Raw genomic sequence first — 16,309 nt, 5'->3', positions numbered from 1 at the left:
AATGCCACTGAAAAGCATCCTTAGGCCTTGTCTTCACTTACCGGAGGGTCCGGCGGCACGCAATCGATGTTCTGGGATCGATTTATCGCGTCTGGTTAAGACGCGATAAATCGATCCCGGATCGATCCCGGAAGTGCTCGCAGTCGGCGCCAGTACTCCAGCTCGCCGAGAGGAGTACGCGGCATCGACGGGGGGAGCCTTCCTGCCGCGTCTGGACCGCGGTAAGTTCAGACTAAGGTACTTCGAATTCAGCTACGTTATTAACGTAGCTGAATTTGCGTACCTTAGTCCGAAGTGGGGACTTAGTGGGGACCAGGCCTTAGAAATAGAAGAGCTATGAAATTTATGATAGACAAGGGCACACTTACTTGGAGTGGGTGTAGTGGGTAATTAAGCCATACTTCCTGAAGGTCCTGCAAACATTGAGAGATGCCTTTAGTGCTCAAGGGAGTCATTTAACAAATTCCACAGTACTAAATAAGATGGCATTACTTGAAATACTGAACTGTTTCAGATGCTGACACTGCTTATTGCAAATTCAATAGTGCCAGCAATCTCATTTTTAAAATAGGGTATTCACTACTCAAACTGTTGGTAGTTCTCCCAATGAGCTCGTGTCGCAGAGGCAGAAAATCCTTGAACCAAATAAAAACAGTTTAAAAAACAAAAGAAAAAAATATTTGTTGAAGCTAATGATTGAACTTTATTTCCCACCACCTGCTCCGCAGCAAGTTTAAAACTGACCAAAAGCCAAGACTAAAACTGTAGGTCATGTAGGTTTCATTCATTACAACACTCAAAAGCATATAACTACTGAGATACAATATGCCACAAAATACTTGTCTCATAAACATTATTTGTTGTTCCACAGACTCTGAGACTTTAAAGAAGAAAAATATCATTTAATTAATTCCCTGGCCATTGTGTTAGTGGTCTCTTCAGTAGTATAACTATAATTTATATGCACTAGCGCCCTAAATGCCCTGTCATCCAAATACACATTCAAAAAGTACTTAGTAAGATGCCCAGTCCCTACTCCAAAAGGCTTACAAGCCCGTTGTACAAAAGGCACAGGTCTGTGTGCCAATGAGCAGGAAGAAGAGGGTAGGGGGTAATGAGAATGTGTGGTTACATAGGCTAGTAATGTGCACACATCCATGGTGCTGAATAAAACATCTTAAAAACATATAAATGAAAAAAAAATCAGCAAATATCAATCCTCACTGGCCTTCTACATAGCTAATTTGGAACAGACTTTAACTGTGTAGTTGGACTGATGGTGATTGAAACACCTAGCTTTAACACTTGGAGGGCTACAAAAAATAGTCCCAATACATTTTAATGCCTCTAAAACAATGTTTGTGTTACATACATGGCATATACTGAATACATGATGGTATGATGTGGTTTAAAAGTTTTATCAGAATTCATTTCCTATGAGTTGCATGAGCTCTGCACCACTCATGGATAAAAAGACCATCTCGTACTTATGCTGTTAAAATCTTTATTTTACATAATCATATATTCCCTATTTTATTTACTCTTTACATAAAAACAAACAAACCATAGATTAAAAGAATGTTAAAGTTGCAAGGTCAAGCACTCAAAAGTTAGGAAATGCCAGAATTAAGGACTCCCTCTGAATTTCAAACAATGTACTTTTAATATAGTTTTTAAAAAGTAATTTCCCAATTAACCCCCCCGCCCTGAAATTCTATCATTTAGAACTATATTGACCCCCACAAAAATCAGCAGCTAAGTTGGAACCTTTAAATCCATAACACAGACTTCTACCATTTGTAATAACTGCTGACATGGAGTTCTATGAGATTCATGCACTATTTGCTCTTCTTCATGTAAGCCAATGAGCCAACGGAATCAAATTAATGTTACTCTGTTTCCAACAGGACCAGTATAGCTCAGTATTATAAAATGCTGTTTTCATTACCTTTGAACTAAAAAAAACCAGATGTAGTATATTCTACCCCAACCGCCAAATATAAAGAAAATGGTGGTTTTAATTAAACTGACAAAATTAACATGTAAATGAATAAAACGGTTTTTTAAAAGTAACTCAGCCAATAGGAAAACAAATACCATGTCATTAAAGAGCAAACGTCCAAATAAGTGTTTGGCTTCCTCTAGGCTTCCCTCCAGATAAACAGCGCCTATATGGAAGGAACAATATACAATAGGGTAAAAATGCACTAGTATTCAGAAAAGTACAAAATAGAGACTACAAATCCCCCCCTTCCTCCTTCCCTGCTCCCCCCCCCCCCCCCCGCCAAAGAAAAAGGAAACAGCAATTTTGGTAACAGCTGTTGTGGATACCACAAGTTTCTCTCTCTCCCCCTTTGTAATTAAAATGCAAAATGAATTTTTCTGCAAAATGTAGAGAGTATCAAATCAACAGTGTAAAACACAAGGAGAAAAAAATTCTTAGAATCCTAACAAGTTACATCAATGATACAAAGTGATATGCCAGAACAATGAACTTTAATAGCATTAGGCTAGAAGTAATCCCGTTTTTATAGGTGTTTTCAAGTAACCAACTGCTTACAATTCTCTCATACACTTGATATGTGGACATTTATAACCAAGAAATAACTTACAGCATCCAGGGAATTTATTTGGTCCCTTTGGCATTCCCATATCCTGCGTGAATCTTGGCCAGAACTGCTCTCAACATTCCAAACCAATCAATACCCCTCCCCCCCAAATTAATATTTGTTTTCCCCAAACTGGCATCAGTGTAGGGGTATGTTTTTTATTTGGAGATAGGTTTAATAGTGTGTTGAATACTGCTGTTCTTTTAAATTGCTTATATTATAGTTCTGAACACTGGTATTGCTAGGACCCTGTAGCAATTTTATATAGGAATGAAGTTTAACTGATATATTTTGGGTCCTTTAGTGGTTTTAGATGGAAACAAACCTTTTGATTTGGGAGCCTGGGGGAATCTCTCTTATACTGTATGGAGTAACAAGTGTACCTGTCTCTTCAAGGCCTCCTGTTGAGACCCATGGCCCTGCTACACCCTGCCCCTGGAGAAAAAACAGCAAACATGGGTCCTCCAGGCCTTCCTAGAGAGGCCTCATAAGACACAGCCAATCAGAGACCAGGTGGGTTAGTTAAAAGGAGCTGCAGGGGCTTAGCAGGTCAGTTCCTGGCTGTGACCTGAGCAGCAAAAAAGGGTGCTCTGCTTTGGCTACAGGTCTGAGAGATAACCAGATGTTGAGTTCTGGCTGCATTTTGCTTTCTGCAAGGAGAGAGTAGACGTGAGAACTGTAACCCGAAAGTAATGGGTGAAAGGAAAGAGATCTAGTGGGAAAATGCCCAAGAAAAACAGTAGCAGCTAACTGAAGGAGTTAAAAAGGAGCAGTGTGAGATTGCTGTCCATAGGGTATCTGGCTGGGACCTGGAGTAGTGGATGGGCCCAGGTCCCCGCACCAACCACTGGCCAAGTGTCCTAAGCCCCGAGAAGAGGATAAGGCATGTTTAGAAGCCGAAGTAAAGAGCTAGAATGGGCTGAAGATCCTGGTATGGCCAGACAGACTATATAATAAACTCTTGGTTCCCTGTCTGCAAGGGGACTGAACTTGAGTGATGACCTGGCTGAAGAGGTGGGGCAATGAGAACTGGTGAAGACAAAGAGTCTCCAGGGGAAAAGTCCTAGGGATGCTGCTCTATAACAGGCCAAGGAAGGACTTAAAGTTAGCCCAGAAGGGGCTCACAACTGAAACCAGAGACAGGGCTGTAAATACTAACAAAGGCACAGCAATAATCCTTGTTGGACCTTTGTTACCCCAGAAGGGTTTCATTTGTGCATCATGTGTGGCTTGGCTGGAGGGCTGAGCCACAGAAGTCCTGTCTAGTGAGGTCAGCAGCTGATGGGGTGCCAGGAGCAGAGAAAAAGTGCAGGATTACACCCAGCTGGCAGGAGGCATTGACCAGAGGTGAGTGCCCCATCACATATGACAATCTGCAAAGCAACATTAAAGGTGGATGTCCAGGACTGTCATCCACTCTATGGCTTCCAACGACATTGAATGAATCCAGGCTGTGCCCCCGGAGAATGATCTTAGAGGGCAGTGGTTCACTAGACGTTCCAGGGTTTGGATGCCTTCTCCATATTCACATATCAGGCTGTCCTTCACTTTCCATCTGTTTAGTAGGTAGCTTCATTACCGAGTGAGGTTCTGATGTGGTTGGCTGTGATCCATATCTTACGTAACATGGTGAAGTCAGGTAGTTGGTGCTGATGTTCCTCTGAGACCTCTTCTACTCGCTGCCCCAAGAACTCAGTTTGACTCTAGTTTCATCACCTAGGTTCCTTTATTTGGTGTACAGCAAAGCTAAGCTGAGTTGATCAGACTCAACATAGGGGATGGGTATAGGGCAGACGTGGGCAAACTACGGCCCACGGACAATATCTGGCCCGCGGGACCGTCCTGCGCGTCCCCTGAGCTCCCGGCCGGGGAGCCTAGTCCCTGTCCCCTCCCCAGCAGTCACGCTGCCGCATGGGCCACACTCTGGCCCGCCGCTCCTGCTGGGCAGCGTGCGGAGCGCAGCTGGCTCTGACCGGATGTCGCAGCTGCGAGCTCCTGCTGCTGGTAAGGGGGCGGGGAGCGGGGGGGGTTGAGTAAGGGAGCAGGGGATCCTGGGGGGCAGCCAGGGAGGAGGTGGCAGTTGGATGAGGTGGAGGTTTGGGGGGTGGGGGGACGGTCAGGGGATGGGGAACAGGGAGGATTGGGAGTGGGAGTCCTGTCAGGAGGCAGAGATGTGGATAGGGGGCGGGAGGGCACTGAGGGGACAGGGAGAAGGGGAGGTTGGATAAGGGGGTGGGATCCCAGGTGGCAATTAGGGACGGGGGGGTTCGGGGAGGGGGTGGTTGGGGACGAGGAGCAGAGGGCGGTTGGATAGGGGGTGGGAGTCCCGGGGGGGGCTGTCAGGGGGCGGGGGTGTGGATAGGGGGTGGTTAGGGGATAAGGAGCAGGGGGGGCTGGATGGGTTGGAGGTTTTGAGGGGGGCAGTCGAGGTGGGAAGTGGGAGGGGGCAGATAGGGGGAGGGGGCCAGGCTGTTTGGGGAGGCACAGCCTTCCCTAACCGGCCCTCCATACAATTGCGCAACCTCGATGTGGCCCTCGGCCAAAACGTTTGCCCACCCTTAGCATAGGGTATAGTACACAGCCAAAGTTACACAGAAAAGCTTTTCCTTATACATTTTTGCCAACATTAATAACATTATAACCAGTGTCCCAGTGGGAGCCAGCTGTGGTTACCCAATTAGGGTGAACTGCAACAAATGGGGCAGTCAATCCCCAAAGCTTGTGGATATTTTAATATTTAATATTTACCAAGCCTGCACAAAAGAGCTTCTTTATTGCCTCACTGGTTATTCAGAAGTCCAAACAACACAGTTCCCTTAAAGTAACCCAGCCTCAGGCCTCCATCCAAGTACCTAAGTCAAATATGATGAAGATTTCTGAAAATCTCATATCATCATATAAAAGAAAAGGTTCTAGCAATCCCAAAGGATCAGACACATTACCCCCCAGGTTATTGAATATTCCAGATCTTACCCAAATACATGCTTATAACCAATTTTATATTAACTAAACTAAAATTTATTAAAAAAGAAAAGAGATGGTTAAAAGATCAATATACATACAGACATGAGTTCAATTCTTGAGGTTCAGATATATAGAGATGGTGAGCTTAGAAGTTGCACAGAGTTCTTTTAGAATTTAGTTCATAGGTCATAGTCCAATATCATATTCAGGGCAGACAAGTCAGCGCTGGGATCGTGCTTCAATGCCGGGGAAGCTTAAGCCACCTCAGCCCTTGCCCTACTCCCTTCACGGAGGCCCTGCCTCTGCCCCGCCCCTTCTCCGAGACCCCGCCCCTGCTCACTCCATATCCCCTCCGTCGCTGGCTCTCCCCCACCATCACTAACTTTTACCAGGCTAGGTCAGGCAGGGAGTTTTGGGGCAGAAAGGGGAGCGGGGTGTGGGCTCCGGGAGGGAGTTTGGGTGTGGGCTCTGGGCTGGGGCACGGGAGGGATGCCGGCTCTGGCCTGGCACTTACCTCGGGCAGCCCCCAAAAGTGACCTGTACATCCCTCTGGCAGCGGTTCCTAGGCGGGGGGTCGGAGGGTATCCGCACGCTGCCCCTGCCCGCAGGCTCTGCCCCTGAAGCTCCCATTGGCTGCAGTTCCTGGCCAATGGGAGCTGTGGAGTCAGTGCTTGGGGCGTGGGCAGTGCACGGAGACCCCCATGCACCCTCCCAGGGACATGCTGGACACTTCCGGGAGTGGTGTGGGGCCAGGGCAGGTAGGAAGCCTGCCTTAGCCCAGCTGCACCTCTGGACTTTTCCATGCAGGAGGCGCTGGGAGGAGGGAGGGGTTGATCAGTGTGGCCCATGGACCCCCTGGGACCCCAGTTTGAGAAATGCCTCCCTAAAGGATACGTCTTGGCACTATCACTCTTTAATATTTATATCAGCGAAATGCCTTCGACACAGTGTGACAGAATATACCCGTGTTCACACTGTACACACTATTGTAATAATGTTTGTATAGGATATGCCTTGTGAGGTATCATTTAAAATCTCATAATTTGCTGATCAGTAATATCAGGGCAAAGTGCATGTAGTAGCGTTATATGAGACGTTATAAACATAAGCTGAGAGAATGACTAAAAATAGATTTTCCAGACAAGTCTGGGCAGTAGCCAAACCAGTTCCTAAGAGACAAAGGGCAAGCTGACGTCTCAGCCAGGTGTAAACAAGGCTGATGGACCATTGCCTGCTAAATGGCCATTCTTTGGCAGGACAGGGGGCAGGAGCTAAAAAATCCACATCTTAGCAAAAAAACAGCATGGAGTTCCCTTCCACACCGACTGCCTGTTGCCTTGCTCTGAGCTGGAAATGCTTCTCAAAGAGGAGACAGGACTATAAAAAGAAGGGGCAGACACCGCAAGACACCACTCTCTCTCTCTCCCTCTGCCCATTGTATTCACTGCACTTGAAAAGACAAAGGAAGCAGCTGCTGCACAATGGGGGAGGGGCCCTTACCTAAACAGTTTGGTCAGTAAGACTGCTGGAAGCACGTGGTGAGAAAACTTTTCTTTGAATCTAATGTAGATTAAGTTAGGCACCAGTAAACGTTTTATCTTTATTTTCTTGTAACCATTTCTGACTTTGATGCCTCATTACTTGTATTCACTTAAAATCTCTCTTTGTGGTTAATAAAACTTTTTTTTTTTATTGTTTTATTTAATCCAGTACATTCAAGTTAAAGTGTCTGGGTAACTCCACTGGGGCTAATAAGTTGTGTGCATGTTATTCCCTTAAAGGAATAATGGACTTACTATATTTGTAGTATCTAGGAGAGGGCTGGGCAGTACAGGACATACATTTCTGGGAGGGGATGGGGGGGGGAAATGGAAGACTAGGCGTGTGTTGGGGTCACCCTGTGGTAATCTTTAAGGTATGGCTGGCTGGCTGCAGCACGCACAGACATAGTTGGGAGTGACTGACATGGTGGAGGTTATTTGTGAGCAGTCCAGGTAGCAACAAGGCTACAAGGCAGAGGTGACACAGTTACTCATTGGTCTGGCTTGTACCCTGTTATGTCACACCCAGCCACGGAACTTTGGATATGTGGATGACCTTGTGATTGCATCCAAGCGAGCACTTCCACCCATGCGGAATGCATCCTCCCAGATGTGAAAAAGCTGGAGGAGGGCTATAGGTTATGGCGACTCAGACCAAACCCTTGGAAAAACAACTCTGTCCTTTTCCACCTGAGCAACCAACTTGAATGTTACCTTCTAGAACACTAAACTCAGGCACAAAGATTTCCTAAAATATCTTAGTGTGATTCTGGATCATAGCCTCACATACCGCCAACATCTGACAAAGACCACCGCCAAGATACAACCAGGAGCAATATAATTCACAAACAGACTCCCTGCTCTCAGTTTCAGTGCCCAGCCCCACCCCAGATCACAGCCACTGAGAAGAGCCATTACAGGGAAGGCCCAGCTTTGCTCCAGGGCTGTGGGGACCATGCTCAAGTGCTCTGTGAGGATGACATACATGCAGTCTGGTCATGCATATGAGCTGTAAGGGGATGGAGCATGCTCAGTTGCTCTGGGGTGATGGTGCATGCACAGTCCAGTCAGCACTAGGAGCTGTGAGAGGCTTGCATATGCTCAATAAAAGCGGAATCTTTGGAGTTTTTAGCTGCTAAAATGAAAGACGTCTCTACTGAGCATGTGTGAACTGTGATTTTTTTCAAAGTCTTATAACCTGGTCAAATATGGGCCAATTTCCCACAGGAACTGTCATGCTGTCTGGAGTGACTCACAACTGAGAGTGCCTATCTCAGAGTAGAATGTCAGAAAACAAGAGCAGACAGCCCAAACTGGTGGTGTGTTCTATAATTAGATTTCATAAAGCCAGCAACAAATGTGAATTCCTGGATCACTATACCAGTCTTACCATGGAGTCATAGACAAACCCCTTAGACTCTCCAGTCTATCTTGCCACCCAGACAAACTTTGTGATAAAAGGTTATTTAAACCTAAAATCACAGCACATTAGGTTGAAACCCGTCATTCACCCCAGATCAGTTGGTACTCTAGATCTTACACCAAAGACAATGCTGGCAGCCAATTCTATAGTAAACTAACTAATGGTTTATTAGCTAAGAAAAAAAAAGAGTTATTGAGAGGTTAAAGCAGGTAAAATATAACAACAGGTAAATCACAGTTTATAACTCCAAATGGTGGCAGTGATGTAATAAACTGCCAGTTTCCCAAAAGTCCTTCAGGGCTACCCAGAATAACTCTGGGGATCTCTGTCTTCTCATTCAGATATACTGCCCTATTAGAATCCAAACAGTCCAGAGATGATGGATCATTTCTTGAATCCATATTTATAGCTCCCTCACACAGAAAGCAAGCTGACAATGTCTTTCCCCACATAGGCTTTTCCTTTGAGTGAGGAAGGCACTTGGACTTTTGACCTCCGACCATACAGATAATGGCCACTTGCCGTGAAATTATTTTCTGTTAAAGTCCTTAGGTCCTTCATTAGCATTTCACAAGATTTCTTTGATAGTTACACAAGTATTTACCATGTAAATGTTTGCTATTACATGATGACAGGAATAGATGAGTGAAAACAATACTGGTAACAGTCCACTAGTTTTCATTAAGTTTAAACATCTGAGTACACACTTATATATCTAACCATTATTTTGATCTATACAAGTGAACTGACCCAAATACACTCTAGCATGACATGGTCAACCAGCATCACAGCGATCACAAAGGCATATCCCTGACACAAAAGGAACCCCTAGGAAATTTTTAGTCCCTTTTCCGAAGTATGGAGGAACTAGAGCTGTTCAAAGAAAAGGTCAGCACATTTTTTTAATATGGGCAAAATAATGTATTTTCCTAAGCACTGTTCTCAGAACCAGCCTAACAGTTTTGGATGAAATTTCCCCCCCAAAATCAGCCTGAGGCAGACATCCAGCATGGAAAATGTCAGCCCAAACAGTTAATTTGGTACCGTTTATAAACAACTGAAAACAAGGTCTTATAATGGGAAGTGTTGGGTAATCTTAAGGCCTCGCCTACAATAAATATAATACATATAAATATATACACACACAATATGTAAATAGATAAACAGCAATCTCCACTAGCTTCTAAGTGGCCTTTTTCTGTGGATTTTGCAATATTGATGCCAGCTGGTTACACATTTTTATATATGTTTGTGCAGCATTTTTCATTTTTAAACTACTGACACTTTGTTCCATGCCTCTTTACAAGGAAGCCTTTGAAATCCTAAAACCAGTCATAGAAGACACACCTGTGTAGGAGAAAGGGACTTAAGAGAGCTGGTTGTGGGGAGAAGGTGGAACCAGGGAGTCAATATTCCAACATATGGGGAGCAGATATTTTCCCTTACTTTTCAGTTTTTTAAATACTGATGCTCTAAAGGGTCACTAGTCTTTAGAACAATGATTTGTAGTGTTTGTAGAACAGGTGGCCAGAGGCAAATTATGCTAGTATAAAATTTCAAGTAGATACCAGACTGCTGTTTATATTTTGGCTATCATTTTTTTGTTTTAAAATTTTGTAAAATGTACTTGGTATTTTAAATTTCTTTAAGGGAGGAGCCCCAGCCAGGCCCTAATATATATTATTTTAACTTCCTCCCCACAGCATCCCAATTTTTAGATATGGGTCTAACAAAAACTTACTGCATGTCCAGCTTGCTGCACTAGTGACCAAAGAGTAGGTCTGCTTTCTTAGCAATCAACAACAACAATAATAATCTCCTAGTGGGCTGAAATGTGTGAACTAAGCACAAGATACAAGTCCAGTACTCATTCTTCTGTTTCTTTTTTATTTTTAAATTAAAGATCAAAGCACTCATGAAAAGCAAAGCAGAGTTAAAAGAACAACTTGATCAAATGAAATGCAATATGGCCCAAGGCAGAACCCATATAGCGGTTACCATCTAAGCAAGCTATCTTTCAAGGCAGGAAGAAATGCATAGGAGCCCGTGTAATGCATAAAAAGCTGAACTGACAGGGCTGAAACAACAGCCAATACATTTTCCCCCCCATTCCAAAAACAGTTGAAATTTAGTTTAACTTGACACAGTTCAGCATAAATCTCTTGCTCCTCCAGAACTTAGGTCCTGCATGCACCAGGGATATTTGCATGTGTAACTACACCGATACCTAAATTTGTCAAATCCCTACATTTGCACTGGTGTAACTAACTCAATGTGGTTACACCAGGGAAAACCCCTTAGGGAGACATGCTGCACTGATATAGAGTAGGGCTTGTACCTGGTGACTGTTTATGCTAGAAAGCTATACCACTTTAACCATACCAATATGGTCAAAACAGTACAACCCTTCAAGTGTGGATGCGGTTATATCAGTATAAAATTGCTTTAACACTGGTATAGCTTCTCCCATACAGGAAGGGAAATAAATTATACCAATATAACACTCCTTTATATGGGTAAAACGATAAGGGTAGTAGTAATATAGCTATTTTAGAAAAAACAAAATCATTCCTTTAACCAAAATAGTTCAACTGGTACAAAAACTGTATAAATCAAGCCTTAATCTACTGGAGTAAACTGCACCAATGTCAAGCTTGCTTTCTGTAACCCATGTTAGCCAATTGTGGCTCTTTCCCCGCCTCCCCAGCTGCTAGACCAATAAAAAGGCTGACGTGTCTGCTATGCCTCCTGAGCCACCTGGTATCCTTTTAGATCAAACAGTAAAGACTCATGCTTTTAGATCCAGAAGATGCAGGTTCAGTCCCTGCATATGACCCCTGCAGGATGTCATTACATTTACACCTATGAAGCATGTGTATATTACAGGTTGAGCCAGCATAACTACACTCGTAGTTATACCAGGGTACATTTTTCTAACATAGACAGAGCTTCAAAGTGTTTACTTGCTTTGTTTTATTCTATTTCATATAAGAGCTTCCTTTACTGGGATCATTGCCAACACTGACCTGCTAAACTTTTTTGATCGTGCACCCTATCAGTAAAAAATTTTTGAGCACGCACCCCCTGCCATGCTGGCTCTACCATTTTTGCCAAAGCATAAAAAAAAAAAAAAAGCCGCTTGGACTCCCACCCGAACTGCCGAAGCGCACCCCACTTTCCAGACCACTGGGTTATGATACCAGGAAGACAACAATTGGTACATTGAGAACACCTACAAAACACGATAGTCAGTGCCAGCAAGATTAAATTGAAGAGTGAAGGGAGGATTCTGTTGGCCAAACAACCACCATGGATTTTCATCAAAATAGTATTAGTATGGCTTCTGACTGGAAATCAATGTAAGAGTCTCTTAAATACAGTGTTATCCAACAGCCACAAGAAAGTGTGTGTGGGGACATGGGGGCAGATACTGTTTTTAGTTTAGTTTATTTTTTAATACCCGTCTACAGTCTGTCTTGTGGAAATAAGGTTATTACTGCATAAAAAGGATCCAAATCCCACACCTACTGTGCAAGTCCTGCAAAGGGACTTAAGTAAAGTTGCTTCCCATAAAGCATTAATTTATACTAGCAGATACAAAAATAACTGCCAGATTAAAGTCTAATTTGGGTAAATTCCTTTGGTGAGACCAAAAGGGACATGGATACTAATCTCATAATATGACAACTCCCTCTCAAATCTTAGCAACACAGCACTGTGGGTAGCATAACCCATTTCCGTGATGTCCCCAATTACTGTATGAAATGATTACTGTGGAGTTCATCAATAAATTTTATTTGACTTCACTGCTTGTTCATTTTATTTTTATGTTTTCCATGTCTTTTGTCCAGTTACCACCTTTTATAGATAAATTAAACTTTATTATTGTACTTCATACATTTGAATTTTTGATTGTAGTGTATAAATCTGAACTGTTGAATTTTATTTGATAGGGTGCGCGATATGCACTCACAATCAGTAAAAAATTTTTGAGCAAGCACCCCCTGCCGCGCTGGCTCTACCATTGTATGTATGTGTGTATATATATATATATACATATACGCACACACACACAATCCTATATATATACAAAAATGTATTTATATTAATATTGTGTTTGTTCTGTCCAGAAATAAAGATGATTTATTTAAAAAACAAACAAAAAAACAGTAAAACTTGCCTATAACTTGGGAACACCAATTTTCATTTGCCTGCCAACTTGTTTTCTGTGCTTTAGTTGATAACAGCCGACAACACTGGTGTTCTCTCTCCTCACTGATACTTGTTACCCAGTGCAGTCAGCCTCAAACAAGATTTTAGTGCCCTCCAGCTGATTTGATGCTGGTCCCTCTTTCAGTTGGAAGAGCTCTGGTAGCATGCTATACCTTCCTATACTGGCCTGACCAAATTCTCAAGGTTTGTCTTTGAAGAAAAAAAAAACAAAAAACCAACCAACCAACAAAACCCTAAAATTGTCTTGGCAGATCTCTGTGCTGGTTTATCCATGTCTCGCAAATTAGCAGGCAAGGGAAAATGTGTATGACTTGGTTCAAATTGTCTGCAAAATCTGGATAGCAGTCAGCACAGGTAAATACTCAGGATTAGGAACAGTCTAGAGAGACATGCTCACTGGAGAATAGGGGAGGAAGCAAAAGTGCAGTTATAGTAAACTTCCTTTTACAGTATCAGAGGGATAGCTGTGTTAGTCTGGATCTGTAAAAAGCAACAGAGAGTCTGTTCCTTGTTCCTTTTACAGTTAAATTATTCTATGAACATTTTTACTTCATTGTGAGAGACTCCACAGATTGTAGGTACATGCAACTTCATTTTGAAGCCCTGAACTTCCACCTGCCTGTCTCTTTACAGAAGCCAATGTTACTCAGTGGAATTCATATGGTATTCAGTACTGAAGTGTGTATCATGCATAGGTTAAAGGATCTGAGGACAGAACCTGGGTCTGCAGAGCTTGGGACAGCTGCTGGGAGGCCATGCTAAGGCACAGCAAGGGAGCACTGTGGAGAGTAGGCACCACAAGAAGTACTGCCCAAGAGACAGAGTGACGACCCTCTGACTGGACAACTGCCCTATTTAATCCCAGAGGTTGCCAGGGCAATCACACAGACTTCAGCCTGCTGCAGTGCCAGACTTTCCTTGATCTCCAGTTTCTGACTCCAGCCTGTCTCTGACCCTGACTCTTGCCTCCTGAGTCCAACCTGCTACTCCCTCTGATCTCCAGTCTCGGACCCCGGTCTCACTCTTCCTTACGATCCAGCTCTTGCATTTCCTCCAACTCCTTATAAGTGACTACTGTCCCTGGTGTGCAGACCTCTGCCCAGCTGCGACCGCTAGGCAAGACTGCCTGTGCCCTGGTCCCTTCTAAGAAGAGGTGGAGTTGTAAGGCTCCAGGACTATATATGTAAGTCAAAAAACGTCAATATTTCATTAAGAAGGTTACAAACCAATGTTTTTCATAGTTCTACTGCATACAAAATAATATTATGGACAATATATGTAACATGCACACATACATACATACAGAGTGCACATACTTTACCTATTAAAGCTTCAAAACAGTTGGCCATCGCATGACGTAGATCCGATTCCCTACAAAGGTCAGGTCCATGAGCATAAAGCATAAACCGATCCAGTTCCAACTTCTACAAATACCAAAACAATATGTGAAAAGGACAGTCGAAACTGTTGACCATTTGTACTATAAAAATACAAGCATTCAGGTTGTCAATCCGTACAGCATTTCGGGGCCTTATTAGTTCATATATGTTATTGTGGAACAACTCGCTTTGAGAAAATTGAAAAGCAGTCCTCCAGCTAACAGTGGTGCATAATTAGTCCTCAAATATAAAATTAGACTACTCTATTGTAGCTTACTATGTAAACAATTAGGCTTGGTCTACACTAAACCCCCAAATCGAACTAAGGTACGCAACTTCAGCTACGTGAATAACGTAGCTGAATTTAAAAGTACCTTAGTTCGAACTTACCTCGGTCCACACGCGGCAGGCAGGCTCCCCCGTCGACTCCGCGGTACTCCTCTCGCCGAGCTGGAGTACCGCAGTCGACGGCGAGCACTTCCGGGTTCGACTTATCGCGTCCAGACAAGACGCGATAAGTCGAACCCAGAAGTTCGATTGCCAGCCGCCGAACTAGCGGCTGGGTATAGACGTACCCTTAGAGTTTGATATTGAACTCCTGACATAACTATCCAGGGTGAAGAAAAATAGTAAAACCAAGGGCGGAAGGAAAGCCATAGGGAGCAATGGTAGTACTGACCTCTGTGGATGAGTTTGGTGGGGGAAAAGAGGTAAGAATGAACCTAATCCTGTCTCATGGATGAATGATGCCACAGTAGTATAATATCATAATGTCTTTCCCTGAAGAAGTAGGGGAATTAAAAATGGGGAGAAAGATTTCACCAAAGAGAAGAGCAATAAAGTTAGAGAGAAGTAACCTCGGTGGCCAGAATCCAATAAAAATCCATCTCCTGCCTGAAGCAGGCCTACCGCAGCAACATGTGGCAGTAGCAAATGCCTCTTGTCTGAGGAACAATTAATTCACAGGGCCACATGGCTTTCTCCCCGCCCCCCCCCAAATGTGCACTATTCACATCAGTCTGTTTGCTAATCTATAGGACTGCTTGCCTATAGATACAGGTACTGTGTCACATGTATTATGTGATATATGATCATTCTGATATGGAAATGCCCATAAGAATTATTAGGTTTCCTTTTACATAGTTATCTTTTTGACACAAAGCCATTAAAGGAATTTTTGAAGATCAGAGATTTGTGCATTTTGCAAAATGTGTATTAGAATAGGTTTTCCCTAAACTGGTGTAAGATTCCACAGACCAATTTCTCATTAATTTTCAACTGTCCCCCCCTAGAGTGCATTTAATAGGTGAGGCTGGAAAACTGAAACAGTTTAGAGATCTATGGTCTGAAATGAATTTCAATTTAAAAAACAGTGTTGAATTTTCAATAGATAAAACCTATTTGCCATACAACAAAAAAGATATCACTTATATTACACTGCACTTTGTACACTGAGGCAAGCTACTCTGAAGAATCAACATCAAAATAAAATGTTGTGGTTTACATTGAATTTAAGCTTCTTAGAGGTTATTTTCTGCTTTTAGTGTCAACTCCAGATTTTCCAGCTTATTACTTTTTTGAATAAATTAATAATTTCAGATTTGATCAAGGTAGGTTGCCGATATCTTTTCTAAAACTGGATTATAAAATAATATGAGCACAATAGAAATTGGCAGTTTGAATCCCAAAACACATAATTTGGATGCACCAATACCTAGAATAAAATAGGGACTTTGAGAAAGGTAGCTGGCCTACGGGAAAAACCAACAGCCAAGCAAAGCAAACCTATCTGTGGCAAATCAAAAAAAAAACAAAACACTTTCAGCTACAGCAATGGTGGAAGGAGACTCCTAAAAGGAAAACCCAGATGATGTGTATCTGTGTAGATACAGACTATAAGAGAAGATGGGCCAGCTCAGCCAGAAGAAATATTCCCACATATTGGATCCTCAGAGAAACCCACAGAGGGCTAGGGCAAGCCACAATACAGAAGAGTCCACCTCGTATTATTCAACCATGACCCTTCCAGATAATTACAGACCAACATTTACCAGAGATCTTACTTATCTTCTTTGAACTGAAGAAAATTGAAGCAGTGTGATGTTGTAGAGGGATATTTAAACAAAGGGGCGGAGGGAGAGGGGGGAGAGAAGGGATGAT

General features: G+C 43.0%; 1 protein-coding gene across 1 annotated transcript in view; it reads right to left on the bottom strand.

Moving 5' to 3' along the window:
- Nucleotides 1-16,309, bottom strand: part of DROSHA (drosha ribonuclease III) — a 105,584-nt gene that overhangs the window by 21,931 nt on the left and 67,344 nt on the right. Inside the window, exons 22-24 of the mRNA XM_054017550.1 lie at nt 14,092-14,194; nt 2,098-2,168; nt 369-413 (exon numbers count right to left, since the gene is read on the bottom strand). Coding sequence (XP_053873525.1) covers nt 369-413; nt 2,098-2,168; nt 14,092-14,194 — 219 coding nt within the window. The remainder of the gene's footprint in view (nt 1-368; nt 414-2,097; nt 2,169-14,091; nt 14,195-16,309) is intronic.

The sequence above is a fragment of the Malaclemys terrapin genome, chromosome 2 (genome assembly GCF_027887155.1).
Source record: "Malaclemys terrapin pileata isolate rMalTer1 chromosome 2, rMalTer1.hap1, whole genome shotgun sequence".
Classification (NCBI taxonomy): Eukaryota; Metazoa; Chordata; order Testudines; family Emydidae; genus Malaclemys; species Malaclemys terrapin.
The sequence above is the reverse complement of the archived record's forward strand: the minus strand, read 5'-3'. Positions and strand labels throughout refer to the sequence as shown.